The sequence below is a fragment of the Pseudochaenichthys georgianus genome, chromosome 14 (assembly GCF_902827115.2).
Source record: "Pseudochaenichthys georgianus chromosome 14, fPseGeo1.2, whole genome shotgun sequence".
NCBI classification, from domain to species: Eukaryota; Metazoa; Chordata; class Actinopteri; order Perciformes; family Channichthyidae; genus Pseudochaenichthys; species Pseudochaenichthys georgianus.
Genome location: NC_047516.1, coordinates 1,959,677 through 1,983,389, shown reverse-complemented (window position 1 = coordinate 1,983,389; position 23,713 = coordinate 1,959,677). Strand labels below are relative to the sequence as shown.

The 23,713-nt window shown below is 41.9% G+C and overlaps 1 protein-coding gene across 2 annotated transcripts in view; it reads left to right on the top strand.

Moving 5' to 3' along the window:
- Window positions 1–23,713, top strand: part of LOC117459055 (neural cell adhesion molecule 1-like) — a 310,157-nt gene that overhangs the window by 227,140 nt on the left and 59,304 nt on the right. Inside the window, exons 10-11 of one of the 2 annotated variants that reach the window (XM_071205485.1) lie at window positions 5,851–5,880; window positions 12,986–13,136. In XM_071205485.1, the coding sequence (XP_071061586.1) occupies window positions 5,851–5,880; window positions 12,986–13,136 (181 nt within the window). The remainder of the gene's footprint in view (window positions 1–5,850; window positions 5,881–12,985; window positions 13,137–23,713) is intronic. The other variant, XM_071205484.1, reaches the window with a different exon arrangement.

Sequence of the window (23,713 nt, the reverse complement as noted above, 5' to 3'; positions counted from 1 at the left end):
TCGCCAGGAAACTCGATATTTATATATTTATAGGCTTATTTTCCACATATCGGTCAGTCTGTACTATGCCGTGCCAAAAATGGGTTTTGCTTTTTTCTTTTATGGCTATTTTTTAAGTTGTTATTATTATTATTATTATTATTATAATATTATTACTTTGTTATTTATTCATTATTTTATTTATTATTATTTATTTATTTATTTTATTTATTATTTTATTATTTTATTCTTTTATTTATTTATTTATTTATTTATTTTATTTCTTTTATTTTCTTTCATTTATTTATTTTCTTTCATTTATTTATTTAGTTCTTTCTTTATTTTTTTTCTTTTCTTTTTTCGTTTTCTTTTATTTCTTCTTTCTTTTCTTTCTTTTCTTTCTTTTCTTTCTTTTCTTTCTTTTTCTTCCTTGTTTATTCTTCTTCTTACTTCTCTTCTTCTTATTCTTCTTTCTTCTTCCTTCTTCTTCTTTTGTCTTCTTCTGCATTTTTTTGTCTTTGCTTATTTGTTTTCTCCTTCTCCCTTCATTCCATCTGCTGTTCTGAGTTCTGCTGTCTACTGTATGTGTATATGTTTTCTTTTTAATAGAAAGTAACCCTAATGAAATACAAAGCGTAAAATGTTAAAGTTTGACATTTACTTTTGATGTATTCACCTCCACTCCGTCTCTCTCCTGCGTTCATTTTCTCTAGCGCCTTTTTTTTAATGCAACCAATCTGCCAATATGAAAGTGGTCTCCCGGAGCCCCCGCCTCATATTAAATAACTCGGCTCTGGTGCAGCTGTTAGAAATGAAATGCACGTAACAACAGCAGAGTTATTCTGGGATGCAGATGCAGTGAAGCCTGAGCACCTGTCCCACTGCGGGACCCAGTATTTGGGCCACCGTGCCCTACTTTACAGCTGTGTGATGAATAATGTAACATCAAATATGGTACTGTGAGATGAAGCATGCTACAACAACTAAAAATAGCAGGGTCAGAACATCATGTCCTTTCCACATGTGTGTGTTATGAGAAAATCAATGAGGATCAATGAGGCTGGTGTTCATCTGTGTTTCTCTGAGAGCACTTCACAATTAATTGCTTTTATAAAATAGTGCGTCATACAAGAGGAATGTTTGGTTCAGCTAAAATATGGGAACATTTCTGATTGAATTATTGTGGAGCTGCAGAGAAGTCCCGATGTTCGACAGACTTAATCAGAAATCCTCGTTTGGTTCAGATCGCCTTCAAATAATCGCACTATTACCATTTAAATACACTTTTAAGGACAACGCTTATTCCTTCCAATGCCACAAATCATTATGCACTTGCAATATCAGTCAAGATAATGGCTGAAGCGCTCAGGCACGAGACCTATGTGAACATTAAAACATAGAGGCACAAAATACACATTTGAAACCTGGAAATTGGCATAAAATGGCCCATTTTTGTCAAATGTACTTCTTACGATAAAAATAGAGGTCTATGGCACAGTGTGTATATTATATAATGCTGCGCTGCACAAGCAACCCTTGGTTAAAAAAAGCAAATATTAGACATGGCTTAAATGTTCTTAATGTTAAGAGTGGGCACACATTTGCCCTGAGGCTAAGAGCATTTGCATAAGTCGAAAAATGTTCAGCTTAGGTGAAATTACAAACTTATCCCGAGGCTTTAAGAGTCCACTTTATAAATATAAGGAAAGCAGGAAATAAAGAGAAATAGCGACGGACATTTTGTGATCAGGTGGAGAATAACACGTTGGACTGTCAGTAGAATTTCCTATTTTCTATTTTATTGCATATTTTTACTTCACCTGTGGTTATATAAATATTCTAAGTCTATTTTTCTATTACTTTATTAGACATTTTTTACGTTATCATCTTATGTTTATAAACATATTCTTAGCGTTCATATTTTTTTGCAAATTATAACCTTCACTTTTTACAGTGTACATTTAAACAAATATTTCTTTTTAATATTTTTACATCAACCTATATTTAGAAAAATATTCTTACTTTTTCTCTTTTATTGCAGATGTTTACATTATCTTATATGTCTATATCATTATTTGTATTAATGTATTAATTGAGAGTCATAAAACCTACTTCCCCCTGGCCTGAATAAAATATTCTGATTCTGAAATAGCAAAAGCGATTCAACGTCACGCTGTCGTATAAGTATAAGGTCGTAAACACGTATAAGTAAATGGTCGTATACACGTATAAGTATATGGTCGTATTCACATATAAGTATATGGTCGTATTCACATATAAGTATATGGTCGTATTCACGTATAAGTATATGGTCGTATTCACGTATAAGTATAAGGTCGTATACACATATAAGTATATGGTCGTATACACGTATAAGTATAAGGTCGTATTCACGTATAAGTATAAGGTCGTATACACGTATAAGTATAAGGTCGTATTCACGTATAAGTATAAGGTCGTATACACGTATAAGTATAAGGTCGTATTCACGTATAAGTATAAGGTCGTATTCACGTATAAGTATAAGATCGTATTCACGTATAAGTATATGGTCGTATTCACGTATAAGTATAAGGTCGTATTCACGTATAAGTATAAGGTCGTATACACATATAAGTATATGGTCGTATTCACGTGTAAGTATAAGGTCGTATTCACGTATAAGTATAAGGTCGTATTCACGTATAAGTATAAGGTCGTAATCACGTATAAGTATAAGGTCGTATTCACGTATAAGTATATGGTCGTATTCACGTATAAGTATAAGGTCGTATTCACGTATAAGTATAAGGTCGTATTCACGTATAAGTATAAGGTCGTATACACGTATAAGTATAAGGTCGTATTCACGTATAAGTATAAGGTCGTATACACGTATAAGTATAAGGTCGTATTCACGTATAAGTATAAGGTCGTATTCACGTATAAGTATAAGGTCGTATTCACGTATAAGTATAAGGTCGTATTCACGTATAAGTATAAGGTCGTATTCACGTATAAGTATAAGGTCGTATTCACGTATAAGTATAAGGTCGTATACACGTATAAGTATAAGGTCGTATTCACGTATAAGTATATGGTCGTATTCACGTATAAGTATAAGGTCGTATACACGTATAAGTATAAGGTCGTATTCACGTATAAGTATAAGGTCGTATTCACGTATAAGTATAAGGTCGTATTCACGTATAAGTATATGGTCGTATTCACGTATAAGTATAAGGTCGTATACACGTATAAGTATAAGGTCGTATTCACGTATAAGTATAAGGTCGTATACACATATAAGTATAAGGTCGTATTCACGTATAAGTATAAGGTCGTATTCACGTATAAGTATAAGGTCGTATACACGTATAAGTATAAGGTCGTATTCACGTATAAGTATATGGAATCATGAAATCATTAGAATTTATTAACCTTTTAAAATAAAGTTCACAAAACAACTCGAGCGAGGACAGAGGAAATTAGGGACATTTCCAACATGAGACGCACTGCTTTTACCTGACAAATAGGGACGGGTGGCGCAGTGGTCTGTGCGTTTGATCCTCAGATCAAGGGGGGCGTTCGAAACCCGCTCCCGCCCCACTGCGTCAGGCCGGTGTGTCCTTGGGCAAGACGCCTCACCCGAATGTTCTCCTGTGGGTATCGTCCACAGTAGATGACCATTACATATCTGTATGTGTAATGTGTATTCGTAAAGCGCTTTGAGAGTCTTTGATAAAGCGCTATAATAAATATAAGGATTATTATTATTTATTATTAAAAGTCATTGATAAAGTGCTTAAAATTAATTAATGTTGCGATGCAGAGCAGCCCAGACTTCTAGAGCTGAGTGTCGTGCCAAAAGTAAAAAATACATACACAAATATTTTCATTTTTCTTCATGTCAGGAAAAAGAAAACACACATTTCTCAGATTCACCACGTCAGTCTTTGATAGCGACATTGCTTTCCTTCTACACATACCTTTTTCCTTTTACGACTTCTGATTGGGAAACTTCTCCGAGTGTTATCATCAGTATATTATCCGTAGAGATCGGCTCCAGTGTCCTTAGTTGTTCCCATTCCCTGAGCCATGTATCACTGCCAATCAGAGGAAGCATTCACACAGCGCGGTGCATTCACTGCATCTTATCTTCCACCTGCATCACATGCCTGCGGTCCCAGATCTCAGGGTCCGAGAGTCTTCTTCCCTTCACAGCCTGTCCGCCTCCCTCTGACTATCTATCACTGTCGGATCAGTTTTAATTTAAAGCCGTGGTAATCAGAAAATCCCTCCGATCTGTGGGTAGTAGCTGTCACTAATTTCTCACCGGACGGTCATCGGCTCGTTCTCCACGCTCGGTCTTTCATTCACGTTCCATCAGGCATTTTCAAATGTGAAATGATGGAAAAGCTTCTTTTCAGATTCGCCATCTTGTAAAAAAAGTGTCGCGGATGTTATCATTGTATCATCTCGATATGTGTGTGTGTGTGTGTGTGTGTGTGTGTGTGTGTGTTTCCTCGTCATTCATCACACCATTAGAGTACAATCATGGCTATTACTAAAGGTGGATACGTGGAGGACACCGCTCGACGTACACGCACGAGCTAATCAGAAACATTACCCCACGATGAGAAAGACGCTGATTTGAAAAGTGTTTAGATATGGGTAATGGCTAAAACATAATTATCTTTTCGTGCTCTTTTTCCCTTTCAAAAACGGCTTCGTAATTAATAAATAACCTCGTGTTGCTTTCGGAAAAACCAGTTAAGCATTTTGACCAGTTTTTTAAACATTGAATAAAATAAGCCAGTAAATCCTATATAAAGTCACACAACATCGCCAGCTGCGATGAACACATGAATGCATCAACAATCAAAATCATTTAATATGACAAATTACTTTCACATTTTGAAACCATTTGTAGTATTTTTCTACCACTGATTATAACAAAAAGGAAGATAAATGCAGTCCGATCCAATAATAATAATAGCTTTGATTTATTAGGGGCCGAACGCCTTGGCAGACAGATGGGACTTGAGGGTCCTTTGAAGGCGTCCAGTGTGGGGATGTTGCGAATCTCCGCGGGGAGAGCGTTCCAGAGGGTGGGGGCTGCCACGCTGAAGGCTCTGTCCCCGAAGGTTCTCAGTTTGGTGCGGGGGGGTGGTGAGCAGGCCAGAGTCTGAGGACCGCAGGTTCCGGGGTGGGGCATGTGGGCGAAGGATGTCCGATAGGTACTGGGGGGCATGGAGGGACTTGTAGGTGAGGAGGAGGACTTTGTAGGTGATGCGGGACTTGACCGGCAGCCAGTGGAGGTGGATGAGGGTGGGAGTGCTGCACCGGCTGTGTGTGCGTGAGGACCCTAGCAGCACCGTTAAAGTACATCTCAAACTGTGTATACTTTTATTTCTGTAGAACCAGTATCACTGCGAGCATACTTCTGTGTTACTACACACTCCGGAGCTTCGGGGACAGAGCCTTCTCCGCGGCAGCCCCGAAGCTCTGGAACTCCCTCCCCCAAGACCTCCGTGAGTCTGAGCTATATCAATAAAACGTGTTATTAAGATGTTAAAATGCGTTGCCCCGCCTCCCGGGTATGAAGATCGATGCTCGCTCTCGGAGCCCGCGTTGGGCGATCGATCACAGCCTGCATTAAGTCTGCATTATCAGAGTTGCATAAAAGTACAGGCCTCTGTGATGGATGCCCTCTTCTCTTTTCGAATGCATGTTAATAGATGTGTTATGCACTGAGGTATGTCTCCAACAGTGATTGGAAGAAATGTGTTTCTCGCCAATATGATAAAACATTCCAAATCAAAGGTACGACCCTTCAAACAAGCAGCCTCCGAAGCTCACTGCGCTGCACTGCTTCTTTCTCCTCTCTAGGCTTCGTGGACGCGACCAGACAAATATGAGGTATGGCTACTAAAAGCAGTAGCCTGACTGTAGTTGCATTAGCACACACTTACACGGTAGAACCCCCCCCCCCCCCCCACCTTTGTAACTTCAGAGCAGGAGTGTTGTCACTTAGCCCACTTGCAATGCTCGCTCCATTAGTTGTGCACTAAATATGTCGCCCATTAGCCCCGTAGTTCATTGCATCCATTCAGTTCCAGAAACACTTCGACTTGCCCTATTTACTTGTCCCAGTTTATTTTTGTCTACACACTTCATGTTGAGACGCCGAGACGTTCACAGTAGATTAGAGGAGATGTTGGTCATTTAGCACGCTGCTATTTCCTGCTGCACGGTCTGGATAGTTCGCACACTTTGCTTTAAGAAACAAAATGCTCACAAGCACTGTCTGCTCTGCTGAGGCCTAGCTAGATGCTAACCAAATGCTAATGGATTTTGCCAATGGATTGATGGGTCTGCATTTTCTTTTTGTTCATCACGTTAACATTCACTTTAACCACGTACTTATACAACCCTCATTTAACTCACTCTAACCAAGTAGTTGTGTTGACATGTGAAGGTCTTTTGGTATGAAGTGTTCCGCTGATAACGCTCTTTAAGACCTTAGGAATGGGTGCTAAAATTAAACATTTCATTCCTACTTTGCATCTGTCTCGCTCCTCTTAGAGACTCCCACGACATTGGAGTGCCACAGTGACGGGTCCTAAAACCCGGACGCCATAAATCATAAATCTAATCGATAGATTTATAATCGATAGATTTATGATCGATAGATTTATGATTTGAAAATAGTAAAAGTAGGGTAGACATGTGGAGATTATCCGGCTGAACAGAACGTGATCCGGCTCTTCGATGTGTTTCAACCACAGACCTGAGTTCCAGCTATTTCCAAAACCCTATGGAGAAATTTCATTGGTTTTTGTAGAAGGAACCGGAAGGAGTTTACTTCCGGGTTTTAGGACGCGTCACGTGGCCCTCTATTGCCACTCACCTATTTGTGTGAAGTTTATTGCAATAATCTGATATCATGTGTGTTTTAATCTCCCAGTGGGACCAGTGTTGCCTCACATTGTTCAACACCTTTCTCCTGTACTTAGAGTATACTGAATGTGCATCTTTTAGGTGGGTAATTGCTCCATGACGACTAACTGCTCTTTTAGTATACATGTAGGCAAAGTGTACAACTGTTGCTGTCGTACAGTATTGCTCTGTCCGTAGATAATTGCTTGTCAAGAAATGTCTTTGACGATATACAGTTTCCTTGTTTTCATAGAATAGATATCGTGTGGTTATCCTTATAATGCCGCTTGTCGGAATCGGAAGATTATATTAAATATTATGATGAAGCCTAACTGAAATCTGTCTATGAATGCCCTTCTAATGGCACAGCAGTGATCAGACTAATCTGAAGTCGATGTTAATAGTTGTGGGGTTTGAAGTGAAACCCAGCTGGATGTAGCATCACTTGCTGCCAACAAGCATACGCTATCTAATTAGTCGTGATGATGCATGGACCCTGAAAGGTGATATTATGCCGAGGAGCCTTTACAGTGTGTCTTTATTTCAGTGAGAAGAGCGGCTTGACACTTGCACCAGATGATATAACCCGCCGCTGAACACTTGAATGTCAGCAGTGCTGAATAAGTCACTTTAACACCCGGCCACCAAGCTGCCTAAATGTCAACATTTCTGACTTCAGCTGACAAGGCGCCGGTTCACCTTGACTCGCGTCCTGCAGGAAGATACAGCCCCGAATGATCAGACAGTTACGTGTTAGGGAGCATTAAAGACTGTTGTATATTGTCCAACATATCAAGTAATACAATAGATTTGCCTCAGAGGGCTTTACAATATGTACATTTGAACAAAACATGAATGAAATATAAAAAGAATCCTATGGCTAGGTTCATGGCAAGCCTGAGCCAGTCCTAACTTTCAGCGTCATCGAAAAGGAGAGTATTGAACTAGCAGCATATCTAGGGATGTTAAAAGTAAGCCTGAGCCAGCCCTAACTTTAAGCTTCATCAAAAGGGGAAGTCTTAAGCAGGAAGGGTCTGCTTCCTAAACAATAGCTGGAAACTGGTTCCACAGAAGAAGAGCTTGATAGCTGAAGGCTCTTCACCCTATTTTTATTTTTGAAGACTCTAGGAACCGCTAATAATAATAAGCAATGGGTCATTAGTAGGGATGTAAGGATATATCGGATATCGCGGTAAATAAATGTCTCAATACCGTCGTGAGGCTGACAAAATCGTTTTCTTTAATATATATATATTTTTTTAAACCTTTATTTAACCAGATGGTCCCATTGAGATCAGCAATCTCTTTTTCAAGGGAGACCTGTCCAACATGGCAGCAAGTCGGTTACAACATGAACATAAAACAACAGATAGCACAAAAGGACATCGTATTTACACTTTATTGTGTACTACATGTACACACCTGGAGACACTGACAAGTACCAACACATTCACATTTTCTTTTCTTTATTTTTCAACATCGCGATAGATATCGTACTGTGGACTTTTTATCGCGATATTATCGTACCGTGAGTTTTTGGTATCGTTACATCCCTAGTCATTAGGGTACTAGCTTTACTGATCATTAATGGCTAGGAGTGAATTGAAGTCTAACTAAACTCAACCCAAACTTCAGCTCCACTTTCATCAGACTTGAGTTCAATTCGTCAACGGTGCACTCGTCAGGAAGGAAGACGTTCCAAGTGTTTCACATCACAAGGATTAGAACAGTTCTTATTAGAGCATCAGTATTGACTACAGCAACTGATACAATGAGGAAGAATGTTGAACGATTTTGGGACTGAAAAAGTTGCCCGGACCCTCAATTGAAAGTAGATTATAGAGGAGATGGAGTCAGCCATTACGGTCAAAAATCTTGGAGCTGGGCGTGTCTGACAGCTTGGGGATTTTTTGCGAGCAATACGACCAACAACCAATCACATGAATCTCCCGCCCCCGACATACAAAGCAAAAACCCCGGGGATTTTATGCGAGCAATATATATATAAATATAAACTCCCCAAACAGGCGAAACCCTACCAGTTCCCCCACTGTCTCTGCCACCTCCCTCCATGCCTGGTTCCTCCGGTTTGTATCCCGGTAATAGTTCTGGTCGTAAAGAACCGGGTGATTTGCTACCGTAACTTCTCGTTTGGAATATGAGGAAATGAACTGCGGTCTGGCTCTCCCTGCTTACACGCCGTTTGATTGGCTAGCGCTTCTACTGTCAGATTTGCATAAACGTGTTTGATTGGCTGGCGCTTCCAGCTCAGCTTCAAAAGTTGAACATTGCTCAACTTTTGAATCCTGGAAATCTTCGCTTCGCTCCCCCACAATGCAGTTCGGGGAAAAGCGAGGCAAAGTGACGTCATCCCCATTCAAAGTCAACGGGCAGAGAAGCGGTGGAAGCGGTGGAAGTTTCTTCTGAAGCTGCCGTGTGGACGTACCGTTAGAGAGTAAAAGGCGGACCAGAAGACTTGTCAGAGTCTGGCCAAAGCACAGAGACACTGCAGGGGAGAGCTTCACAAAGATGTCTTCCAGGCAAACTGAAAGACATCTGACATGCCTCTCACTCACACGGGCACCAAGCTGAGAGTGCTAGTCCCACCTCACCAGCGTTTAAGTGAAATGAAATCCATATCAATATTACTCCAAATCTCCCTTTGTCGTCAGTGCTACCTTGAAAAAAGGGCTCTCATCTTTGGTTTCTCAAGTCTGTATATACTACAGCCAGGAGGAGAAATGCTTTGCTTACGAGTGGAGTGCTTTCTGGGAAACGTGGTTTCGGACATCAGTGTTTAACCACTACTTTGGTTATCCGACCATTTTCAATCTCGTTCGGAGGTAATCAGCAGTTTCTGTCTAAAGACCTGCAAACCTATTTAGATTCCAATCAGCCCTAGCTGTACTTTAACTAAGATGGTAAACATTAGTTGTTGAACATCACATGTAACTACGTTCAATTTAACTAATGCTTTTAGTGCACTCAAGCACTAAAACAGCAAGAGGCCTCGAGGGCATTAGCCTCAAATAAGCCGAGCCATTAGAAGCGGAAGGACGTTAGCTGTGAATACCTTTTTACAGCATCAGCCTGTGCACAGTGTTCAGTGTTGGTCAACTCACCGTCAGGATATCGAGATGAAGAGTTGTTCCTCGTCATGTATTTACAGACATCTAGTCTCACATGAGTGCAGCATTAAGATCGTTGTATGGAGGTAGTGGAGGTGCTGACAGGGGAAAAGTAGACATTTGTAAGCGTCGTGTCACCTTTGATTTCCATGTAGTGAAATGATATAGCAGCACGTATAAGAGATAATGGGTTTTCGTCACTGCTCCAGCGGCTCCAGTCTCCTCCTGTATAATAATTGTACAGAATATCTGACAAGCGAAACCTTCAAAGGCGATGAAACATCATTCCAGCGCTGCCGCACGATGCAAATAAGCAGGGACGACACAAGTCCTCTGTTATAATTAATTGTGACAACTCGCGGTTGTATAATTAAAATCATGAATTAATGAAGAAACGCCTGTTCACTTCTTCCTCCGTTGTATTCTCAGTAGTATCCTGCTTTAACGTCCTCCCTGTTCCCACAGTGAGCGTCTCAGGATTAATGCTGCCCTTTCAGAATGTTCCGGGACCCTCCCTCAGATCTTCGGTAAACAGCAGGAATATGTTGGCGACGTTTGCGTCTCCTTCGCTCGGCGGAGAATCACACTTTATTCATTAACGCTAATACGACAATTACCATTTCATAAAGTGTAAAACAGAAACGCTGGATGCCTGAAATATGAAAAGCAAATCATGGCAGGCGAAAGGAAGATGTGTTTTCACGTGGGTTAAACTACGTGTCGCCAAAAGGGAAGAAAGAAGTTAATATATATTTAAATGATGGATCCTGCCTCACGGCTTTATTTTCAGTATCGATGTCCTGCTACCTTCTGTTTTTGAACTCATCCTGGAAGCAAGCTTGCATTGGTTTGTTAATACTGTGTGTGTTGACACGCTGCTGTGACAAAGCAACGTCCCATTATGGGATCAATAAAGTATATCTAACGTAATCTAAAATACACCGTGTGAAGATGTTCTGGTGTCACTGTAAACGCCACTGAACGGAGCCTGAAAGCAGCCGACGCTCCGGCCTCGTCTTTTAATCTGACAACCTGCGGATTAACCCAGGTTGCAGCGCATGATTAAAAAAGCAAGTAAGGTCACTGAACCAGCGTCAGTGGCTCCGCTGTAATACACCAGGTTCATCTGAGCAAGCGGAGAGCCATCGAGCCGGGTCGAACGATGCATTTCTCACAACTGCAATTATGTTGTTCAACCTGCTGCAGACCTGCAACTAGCCGGTTACATGGGAGAGCAACACATCAACACACTGCAGCTCCGAGCTGTGGGTGAGTCTGAAGGAAGGAGGGAGGGAGGAATCGACCCATCCAAGGATGAAGGAGTTGATAAGTAATGTGGGATTGGGGTGAAGGGGATGAAATGATTTTCGGCCCATCCACACGGCTTCAGCGCTTCGGCCCGTTCACTTTGAATGGGGTGACGTCGCGCTTTGCCGAACTGCATTGTGGGAGCGTCGCTTCGCTTCAAAAGTTGAGCGATGTTCAACTGTTGAAGCTTCGGCGGAAGCGTCAGCCAATCGAATCATATGCCAGTACAAGCTCGAGCCAATCAAACCGCGTGCTTGGGTGTCCGGGCGGGAGATTCATGTGATTGGTTGTTGGTCGAGCTTCAACGCACGCCGCCGTGTGGACGCTGCGCTAGGGGTGGATGGGTGAGGATGAAGGGAGTGAGGAACATACTCGCCAACGCTCCCGATTTTCGCGGGAGACTCCCGATGTCATTGCCCTCTCCCGGTTTCCTCCCGGGGTCATATTTCTCCCGCATTTCTGACCAAATCAGATTTACTCACGACTGTTTCCACTCGGACTTTAATACAGCTACACCATTGTTTGGTTTCCATGGTAGCGCGTCTCTTTAGTAGCGTGCGCAACTGAAAGTCTGAGAGGGTGAGGAAGATTGTCACAGAAAACTGAACCAGAATCGACAACTCGACCCTCAGCCCACTCCTGTCCTCCAGCCCACACGATGCTCCATCAAGGATGCTGCTACAGGCAGCAAGACAGTGCACTCCGAACTACAATAAGCATGTTAATGTTAATCTAATACAGCTCCGGCGATGATCCATGAGGGTATGGTGAAGGAATGAGGGCAGTCCGGGATACACAGATCGACGGATGTTGGTAGGAGTGAAGGAATGAGGGGAGTGAGGGATGTAGGATTGATCTAGCAGTCGATTGGTGGAGGGATAAAGGGATGAAAGGATGTAGCTGGGTATGAAGGGATGAAGGCAATGAGGAAGGAAGGGATTAAGTGAAAAGATAAGGGTAAGGGTGAAGGGCAGTGTTTCCGCCCGACCGGGGCTGAGAGGGCGTCCAGCCCGAGAGCGCGCGGGGGGAGGGGGGGGGTGCTTGAAGTTTGACTTGAGCCGTCCCTTATAGATACTGTCTTTTTCCGTTAGTGAGCCGGATCATTTGGCTCGGCTCTCTTAAGCCGCCGTTGTCGGGGAAACGATCTTCAATACTCCGAAAAGAATCCCACCAGACTCCTTTGCCCCTCCATCAGAGGGACGTCCTTTTTCCTTCTCGTTATTTCAAGCGATAAAAACTCTCGATCTTCTCTCAAATTATTAATATTTGTGGACGCATGTGTGCCCCCTGGCGGAAACGCTGGTGAAGGGATTAAGGGGGAGGGATAAAGGGATGTGGGTGAGGATGAAGGATGAGGGGAATCAGAGGGCGGGAAGAACGGATGGAAGACTGAAAGGATGAAGTGGTTGATAGGCGGGGGGGAAGGGATTAGGGGAGAGAGGGATGAAGGGAAAAGGTTAACTCATTAACTTCATGTATTTCCAATCTAACTAGAACACCGCCCCGCCACCTCTTCGTCTCTCTCTTAGTAGGAACCCTTTAACAACTCTCAGGACCAAGGTGTCGGATGACAAAGACACGCTTCCACTTCTTTGAGAAGGTCCTGCTTATAAGTGAGACTAATTACTCTCCCGCTCATTTCTTTGCAGAGCCTCGACAGAAACATCGTGGTCCGCAGCCACGCCCGAGTGTCCTCGCTCACGCTGAAGAACGTCCTGTTCACGTATGCCGGGAAGTACCTCTGCAGCGCCGGGAACTCCATCGGACAGGACGAGCAGCACATGTTCCTGGAAGTCCGTTGTGAGTAACACCACTATTCTTATATTTAGTGTATTGAGAGGCGATGTCCCTCCCTTTCCGCGGGGGTTATCTTCCGCGGGGGCTCCACCGGACCTTATTTCGGAAAAAGTATGTATTGAAGTCAATGGAGAGAGAAAGATTATCTCTCGATCCCGTTTGAATTGTGCCACGAATTCCACATATGATGTTTGTCAATTTAAAAGATAATTTTACAAGTCAAAAAAATAAAATGTGTCGTAAAACTGTGAAACCGCTCAATGAACTACATCTCCCATCTCGCACCACACACCAAGACGGCCGTCACGTTGGAACATTTCACTTCTTACTCTCAGAACGAGGCGGAAAGTATTAAAAGAGGTGAACATCACTCCAAGTCTGGGCGCGTTGAGAGCTGTGCACACACACAAGGGGAGTTAGTCGGTCCGTGAGAGCCAGCATGCGGGACCGGGACTCTGGGATTTGTAGTCTTTCTAGCTGCGTATTTTTCATAGTCTTTTATTTCAACAGTTTTACGACAAACTGTGACTTTTTTGACATAGAAATGATTTTTTAGATGTGTGGAATTCGTGGCACAATTAAAACAGGATCGAAAGATAATCGTTCTCTCTCCATTGACTTCAATACATACTTTTTCAGAAATAAGGTCCCATGGGGCGGAAGTAGATGGGCGGGACTTCGCCTCTCTATCGTGTCGTGGACAGTCCCCATTGATCAAGTGTCACAACAAACAGTAAATGGGCCAACATTGCTAATTTCCAGCTGTTGCCATACGATACCCTTAAAATCGATGCATAAGTGAACCTATTACTAACAACAGCTGTTATTGCTCTTGATGTGCATTAATTGTCTTGTTACAGTTGCATTTCACTCGTAGAATGAAAGCAAACGAGAGTATCTCCTATATTTTCGAAAAAATCATTTTATTTGATGATTAAATAGATTTTTCTCTTTTTATTAAGACTTTAATTGACAATTTTCTTATATATTAATGTTACATTTTACAGTAAAATCATATTTGGCACCATTATGAATGTTTATAATTGTTGAATTATGTATCATTTGGTCAATTATGTAAATCAGATGTAATTTACTTGGCTAATTGACTAAATTATACATAATGACATACATATTCACAAAGGTGCCCTACCTGTTATAACAGTGTAATCTCGAAATAGAGGGTTCAGAATCGTACCAAATATATTTTGCACACAGATCCACTACCACACATCTAATAGACGAACGAAGATCAAAGAATACGTTTTACTGTCGATATCTTTCTAGTTGAAGATGAGAATCTTCTAATCTCCGGGGTTCTTTGTTCAATGGCATTAAAACGAGAAGAAACGCGGCTGAAGGTTAATCCATAGGTTAATCCAATGTGTCTGTCACTTTGAAAACATTATTGATAATCCATAATCCAATGTGTATGCAAACATCGGAGAATAACAATTATCTGCTGATGGTAGCCACCAGAGTGTCACAACTCCGGTTTTGGCTACGCGTCACTCTCACTCCTTATTTGGTAACCTGTGTGTGTGTGTGGAACTTTCCCTCGATTCCATTGGCTCTGACGGTTATAAAGAGATGTCAATCATCAAATCGACCCAATGGGGGCCAGAGATATGGAAAATCCACCCAAATGACCCCAGAAGTGGGTTTTTTTGTGTGCTAAATCTGTCTAAAAAGGTCAAATGTCACTTGTTTGGCATCAATCTTGATACAGGGTACTTATTATATGTTGTACTTTGGATTCCTAAAGCTTTTAGTCTACCATCCCATCATTCAAGGGTGGTTTTCACTATAAGTACAACATATTTTTTTGGACGGACACTATAATTTACAGTTTTTTACCATGTTCAATCTGAATTTTCTTTAAAATAAAAAACATCTATATTGATTCTGACTTTTCTACATCCAACTCACAGGTTTATCATTACTTTGAGAACACAGATTATTAATGTAACCCTTTTAGAAGGGAAGATATGGTCATTTGTTCTGGGAATGTCATTTTCTAGCCTGAGACCTGAAAAACAGGGATTTCATTTCATTTCATTTCAAACCTTTATTTATACAGATAAATCCCATTGAGATCATTGATCTATTTTTCAAGGGAGACCTGCTCAAGTAGTTCCACATGAAACATAAAAACATAAATAGAACAACAAAAGGACATCATACAGCATCATTTACAAAATTATCCACATAAAAAGGTACCAATAGCTTCTGATTGAGTAGCATCCAACCGAGCTTTAAAAACATTTAGTGGCACCAGATTGCTCAGTTTCCATTTAATGTGCAGACTATTCCAAGACAGAGGAGCTGCATCTAGAAGCTGCTTCCCTGAGACAGTCCTAGCAGTTGGCACATTTAATAAAACCACAGCATTCGATCTCAGGCAGTAGTCACTTACAATTCTCCGTGAGATCAGGGAGCAGATATAAGATGGAAGTTTCCCTAGCATGGCTTTGTATATAAAAATGTACCAGTGACTGAGCCTCCGTACAGTTAGTGAAGGCAAACCAGCCCTTGCATACAGGGTACAGTGATGGGTTAATGCTTTACAGTTTGTCACACATCTCAGAGCGCTGTGATACGCAGCATCTAACTTGACCAGGCAATGGGCAGGTGCATTCATATACATCAGATCCCCATAGTCCAGCACAGGTCAAAGGTCACAGAGCCTTTTCCTGGCCTCAAGCGAGAAACAGGACTTGTTCCTGAAAAAGAACCCTAGCCTAACGCTCAGCTTTTTTAGCAGGTTATTGACATGAAGTTTAAAAGAGAGACAATCATCAAGCCAGATACCAAGGTATTTGTAACAGGCAACAACTTCAATGGGGCTCAACAGGTTAAAAACACCCGTCTCTTGTTGGTGTTGACAGTGAACAACAAACACGTCCGTGAAGACTCTTCAGATGAAATGCCATGTCATGAAAAGTCCGTGTAAAATGTCCGTAATCTCCGATCGTATAATCGCTCTGTGATTGACGATCAGACGGTGGCAGAGCAATGGTGCTGTAATCAGTGTACTTGGTGCTCGTGGGTTTCTCCTCGTGTCTCAAGTCGTGTTTCCTGAAATGGCTTTTTCTTTCTTTGTTCATTAGCCGTTGATTTTAGCTGTAGGCAGAAAAATCAATGACCCAAAGCTTTTCAACAACAAACAGTTGACAGACTAGACACATATTCCGTCTTTAGACAGAGTTCTGCGGTCCGTTGGGCGGTTAGTCCACGAGTAAAGTCCAGGGCTGCACAACGAATGGTCGTTTGATCCAAATCACAAGAAGGACTGGTGCAACGTCCACATCACGGTGAGCAGAACAAGGAAATCGTGTGAAAGTAAGAATGAGGTGTCGTGGAGCTGCAGAGAAGTCCCGGCCTAAAAAAGGGTATTCTACCGACTTCTTCCAAACATTGCAACCCTCGTAATCTCAACACATTATATTGGGTGCTTTGTTACTACCAATTTAACTGAGTGGCCTGACATTAAAACACTGTCACTGTCAAGTCCTTCAGGTTGTTGGCCTGTACCAGTGATTTAGCCTGACTTGATAGGCTAGAGGGCGACAGAGGACGCTTTGGACAACTCGAATTCGTTCTTTTTGTCTTTATTTATCAAGACAGCTCCAAGAATTGATCAGGTTGAAAACCTTCAAAACACAACGGACAAACAAAAGTTAGCTCACATGCTACACACATTACAAACATTTTAGAATAGAATAGAATATAATTCCTTTATTGTCATCGCACCAGGTACAACGAAATTTAAAAAAGCAATCCTCGCAGTGCATTTCCACATAAAACGAATAAATATATTATCTATATAAACAACATTTTGCAGGTCTCACTGCATTGTCAATAATAATAATACCACAAACTATGTTTTAATTAAAAAGGATAAATTGTTACTTTAAAACCACATCATTAACTTAAATGAATTAGAGTGTTTATCTCCACTTGGAAACAAGCACCAGAGAAAACCTCATCTGACCGCCTGCGCCGTCTAAATCACACAGAAAGCAAACGGAGCACAGGCACACACACACACACACACACACACACACACACACACACACACACACACACACACACAGGCAGACCGCGCAGCGTAAAAAAAACAGCTGATTGCGCAACAGCACTCTCGCAAAGTGCGGCAACAGATCAAGTACATAAACACAATAAACGTCTCCGGAGCCTCACACACACTGTCGCCTGGTTCTCTCTCCGTGGCTTTGAGAACAAGAGACCGGCCATCACAAGCTCCGCCCCTTTTGTAGCCGTGTTGCCGGAAGCGGCATTCATATTTGTTCTACAGCTCGCTTCTGAAAAGTAGCCCACGCTATCCAAAATAAACAAATACCCTCTCCTGGTATTGAACAATACTATAATAATAATAATAATCTAAATGAAACCACATAATTATTTATTAGTCCGTTTTTCACAGATATTATTACAGGCCTATTGACTTTCGTCTCGACAGTCACCAGCAAATCTCTTTGGAATACTTCCGTCCTGGCTGCACTTTCTAAATTCAACAACTTAATTGTGAAGCTATGTTCTCGTGCTATCGGCATTTCCCATCTAAGGGGAAGTGAACCAGCATAGATTAAAGCACTAAACCGTTATGAATATCCCAAAAGATTTTTAAATGCTTTGCTTACATTAGTCCCTGGCCATTTTCCTTAGTGTTCCATATAAGGATTATCGTAACCCAATTTGAGTTAGTTATTGCATATATTAACACATAAGGTTGATTTTACACATGGCTTGGCATCAGATGCACTGAAGTGTGATTCATGTTTATTTTGGGGTTTAAATTGATACTCAAAAACATTGCTGATTGCCTTAATCTGTTTACTTCATCATGTTTCCTTCAGATCTGAGGTGAATTTAGGGTTTTCTTAGCATTGTACTGACTGCACATACATGTATGTTGGAATCAGAGGAGGACAGGGGCAGCGTCAGGACCAAAGAAAGGTGTTTCTGCACACTCAGTGTCTGGGCAGTCACCTCCGTCTTCGGGGGATGAAAGGTGGGCGAGCGTAAGCGGTATCACTGCGATTAGTTACCATGGAAACAAAGGTCTTAGCTCTGACATAGCCCCGAGGTACAGCGGCTGTCGAGGCTTTAAATGTGTCTGTCCTCAATGTATGTAACGCTCTAATTACTTTGATCTTTGAACATCAATAATGTAGAATAGAAAGCCTGTGCAGCCAGGCCATTGACGTTTTTTTAAAGATATTATTTGTACCTGTATATTACCTTTTATTTACCTATGTTGATATAAGAGACTGCCACGTGTTATGACCTGAGAGATACGACCATCAAAGGGGCCGTATTGTGCTTGTGGGGGTGTTCCCTCTCCTGTAGTGTGCTATAGTTTGTGTGCATGTAAATGGTCTGCAAAGGCTAACATCTCTGAGTTCCCTCCAGGCTGAAGTTCAGTCTCCCCATTGCTTTGCATTGATTTCACGAAAGTAATTTAGCATAATCAAAACATGTCCTTGGAAAGATTGGACGTGCCCAATGGGAGCCAAACAACACTTGATCTCTTCTTGAAATCTAACGAACCTTGGTACAAAAGACAGCGATGAATAAGGCAGATTAACACTTAATTGGATTAATATGCCGTCCTCTCAATGTGTCAGCAATTTGCTCAGAGGAGATATCATCACGATGCAGCGTTGATAAAGCTGTTAGCAGTTAGCTCGAGTAATCAGGGTGCTGATTCACTGTTGCCAAGCAATTATCGATAAGAAAAGGTGCTTTGTCTCGAGCACGGCTCTCACTCTCTGTCCCCGCTATCACCACTCGCCCACTCTCACAATGAAGACGTTATCAAAGCGTGGAACTCACAATCTGCTGCTCAGCCTGATCCCATTAGCTCAGCGTGTCCACGATGCTGCCGCCGCTCTGATAGGAAAGTGTTAATAAGTTCTCTGTTTGAGCTCCTCACGGCTCAGGTTTGTTTAGCATGATTGTCTGAAAGCAAGCGGGCTCATCTCCGCCCCGCAGACATTTCCACACATGAGCATAGCTTTCATTTTCTACTCCAGGCCCGGCAGCTTTTGTGTCTTCAAGAGGATCCTTATTAGCATTGGCTTTTCTTTACACACCATTTAAACATCAACAGAAAATAAAGAAAAACAACGATTAGCATTAGCATTATCCCGATTAGCATTAGCATGTTTTTTCTGCGGTACACACGCAGTCAGCCACATCAGCTCAACAAACAAACCAAAACATTCACCTACAGTAATTAACAATCATGGATGGAAGTGGAAACAAAAATGATAATCCATCATTAAAAGGTAACAACATTTATTTTACATACAAACAGCATCACAATACGTCTTGTTAGCAGTTATCATTTCCATAATGATACCTAGCTTATTGTACTATTGACAGAGTTGGGTGTAACGCGTTACTGTAATAATATTACTTTGTCGGTAACGGAGTAGTGTAACGCGCTACTTTTATAATCCAGTAATCACACTACAGTTACTAACATTGCCCCGACACGCGTTACTTCGTTACTTTCTAAAATCAGTCATAATCAAACCTCAACAAAGACCTGCAAAGAACACATGCTATGGTGAAGCTAACGCACATAGCTGTTGTTTATTTATATCACACACGTAGTCTGTTCTTCTTCTCTGTTTTCCGGTTGTTGCCTGTTTTGAATGACGAATACACACTACCGCCGCCTGCTGGTAAGGAGAGTTATTGCCACTCACGCATGCGCAGTTCGTACGTGCTCGGCTGAAGTCTTTGCGGTGTGCTCCAGTCTGGTTCCAGTGCAACACATGGCCAACACGCAGGAGAACACGCTGACGCAACAGCGTGAGCAGAGATAGACTACGCAAAATATACAGATAGCAGGAGACAGAGGACAGCCACGGTCAGATAGCAGGAGACAGAGGACAGCCACGGTCAGATAGGAGGAGACAGAGGACAGCCACGGTCAGATAGGAGGAGACAGAGGACAGCCACGGTCAGATATGAAAACATTCAGGAGCTATCTGGATCAGTCTTATGCGACAATGGAAACTGAACTAAAGAGAACATTTGAAACGTTAGCAGTCTGCGTGATCTGCCTGCAGGGAGGGGCGGGCCGGCCCTGCGAGTAAAGTAACGAGTAAAGTAACGAATTACTTTATGTAGATAGTAACGAAGTAGTGTAATATATTACTTTTTTTTTTAAAGTAATATGTAATATGTAATATATTACTTTTTTTAGTAACGACCCCATCTCTGACTATTGACTTATATCTGATGCTCCAGATGGTAGAATAGTACACGGTACGCAGTGAAGCAAAAGCATGAAAAGGGCTGCAAAAGGTATTTATGTATTTGCTAAAGGCCTGATGCAGACCAATAGTTTTCTGTGCTGACCTATACCAGCAGCAGTAGCAGATACTTCCCTCTGACTGGCCAACGATCGATAATCTGACGGAGAGGCTGCAGAAATCAAAGCTGCAGGTCACATGCAGTGCATCGAGTCGAAAGGTCCAACAGCAGCACTGAAGGAGGAGCGGGGGCTAATCAGGGCTGCAGGAGATGAAGCACTATTGACTCAAACTCGTCCATCAATCCGGTTCCAAGGATCCGGGGTCAGGAGGACAGAGTCGGGCCTCGGCGAAGCAGAATACTCTCAGACACACGGCTCGGTGACGAGAGCAGGATCTAATAAAGGGAAACAGTCATCTCCCGTTATAGCCTCTTCCAACGACGCTTCTAAAAACGAAGGGTGAAGAGTTTTAGCCCATATGGTTTCAATTGAATCTACGAGCGCGTCGCGGTGAGCCTGAATGGCCGCAGTGTTATTTCTGTCTCTGCAGGTATCAAATGTGGAGTGAGGGGACGGATCTCATTTTCCAAAATGCACCGGCTGAATGTTTCTGAAGCCGTTTGAAGTGACACCGTTCGGCTTTGTTATTTCTGTTCGCTCAAAGCTCTCAGTATGATCGTACGCGTATTAGACGTACTGTGTAACAATGGCCTGGTGAGACATTCAATTAAAGCAACAAAGAAGACGCTTTGTCGCCAGTGAAATGGGCAAAAGTGGCAATTTTATGCTGCATAAAACCATCCCTGGATTTTCTTTAAAAAGGGATATTAAAGAATGCCTTATAGAAAGATACAGCCATCATATACAACCCCCACAGTCTGTCTCCAGCTGTCTTCAGCAGTGTGTTTCATACGTCTTTATTCATGCAAAGATTTCTAAAAAAAAGTATTTCACTGGTAGCAAGAATAAGATCAGCTATACATATTTCCTTTCCAAACAAAGTGGTGGAAATATGAGCAAAAACTATCTTAGAACCATTGCACAAGCCTACCAAAAACAACTTATCCATCCTTCCATCTTCTCCCGCTTCTCCGTGGTCGGGTCTCGGGGTATCAGTTCCAGCAGAGAGCCCCAAACGTTCCTTTCCCCTCATCAACCAGCTCTGACTGGGGGGTCCCAAGGCGCTCCCAGGCCAGCGAAGAGATATAATCCCTCCACCTGGTCCTAGGTCTACCCCTCGGTCTCCTCCCATCTGGACGTGCCTGGAACACCTCCCTAGGGAGGCGCCCAGGTGGCATCCTAACTAGGTGCCCGAACCACCTCAACTGGCTCCTTTCGACGCGAAGGAGGAGCGGCTCAACTCCGAGTCCCTCCCTGATGACCGAACTTCTCACCTTATCTCTAAGGGAGACACCAGCCACCCTGCGGAGAAAACCCATCTCGACCGCTTGTATCCGCGATCTCGTTTTTCCGGTCATGACCCATCCTTCATGACCACAGGTGAGGGTAGGAAGGAACATGGCCCGGTAGACAGAGAGCTTTGCCTTCTGGCTCAGCTCCCTTTTCGTCACACGGTGCGGCAAAGCGACTGCAGTAAAGCGACTGCAGTAAAGTGACTGCAGTAAAGCGACTGCAGTACCGCTCCCGCTGCTCCGATTCTCCGGCCCATCTCACGCTCCATTGTTCCCTCACTCGAGAACAAGACCCCGAGATACTTTAACTCCTTCACTTGGGGCAAGGACTCATTCCCTACTTGGAGTGGACAGTCCATCGGTTTCCTGCTGAGAACCATGGCCTCAGATTTGGAGGTGCTGATCCTCGACAACTTATCATTGTTTAAAAATGATCAATTCTAACTTTTTATTTCCAGGTTTCCTTATTTAGTTTCTCCTGGTTGAATGTATTGTTTTTTGACGAAAGCAACGAGGCAGCATCAGAGCATCGCCATTCTCGTTTTCACCCCGAGAAATAGGAACTTGCCAGCTCCAGTCTATAGAGCATCTTTTTCAAAGTAGATTGATGCTTTTTTCAAATATGACATCACAGTTAATTCACCATTTAAGAAGAATAAACCAGCAAACAATCTGTTGCCTGAAAGCTAGTTTTTCTTTTGTCACATTTTGTAGTAAAGTATGAGTATTTGTAATTTAGAAGTAGAAAGTACAGGTATTTGGGTTCAACATGTAAGAAGTAGAAAGTACAGGTATTTGAGTTCAACATGTAAGAAGTAGAAAGTTCAGGTATTTGGGTTCAACATGTAAGAAGTAGAAAGTACAGGTATTTGTGTTCAACATGTGAGAAGTAGAAAGTACAGGTATTTGGATTCAACATGTGAGAAGTAGAAAGTACAGGTATTTGGGTTCAACATGTGAGAAGTAGAAAGTACAGGTATTTGTGTTCAACATGTAAGAAGTAGAAAGTACAGGTATTTGAGTTCAACATGTAAGAAGTAGAAAGTACAGGTATTTGTGTTCAACATGTGAGAAGTAGAAAGTACAGGTATTTGAGTTCAACATGTAAGAAGTAGAAAGTACAGGTATTTGAGTTCAACATGTAAGAAGTAGAAAGTTCAGGTATTTGGGTTCAACATGTAAGAAGTAGAAAGTACAGGTATTTGTGTTCAACATGTGAGAAGTAGAAAGTACAGGTATTTGGATTCAACATGTGAGAAGTAGAAAGTACAGGTATTTGGGTTCAACATGTGAGAAGTAGAAAGTACAGGTATTTGTGTTCAACATGTAAGAAGTAGAAAGTACAGGTATTTGAGTTCAACATGTAAGAAGTAGAAAGTACAGGTATTTGTGTTCAACATGTGAGAAGTAGAAAGTACAGGTATTTGAGTTCAACATGTAAGAAGTAGAAAGTACAGGTATTTGAGTTCAACATGTAAGAAGTAGAAAGTACAGGTATTTGAGTTCAACATGTAAGAAGTAGAAAGTACAGGTATTTGGGTTCAACATGTAAGAAGTAGAAAGTACAGGTATTTGAGTTCAACATGTAAGAAGTAGAAAGTACAGGTATTTGAGTTCAACATGTAAGAAGTAGAAAGTACAGGTATTTGTTGAGTTCAACATGTGAGAAGTAGAAAGTACAGGTATTTGAGTTCAACATGTGAGAAGTAGAAAGTACAGGTATTTGAGTTCAACATGTAAGAAGTAGAAAGTACAGGTATTTGAGTTCAACATGTAAGAAGTAGAAAGTACAGGTATTTGGGTTCAACATGTAAGAAGTAGAAAGTACAGGTATTTGTGTTCAACATGTAAGAAGTAGAAAGTACAGGTATTTGAGT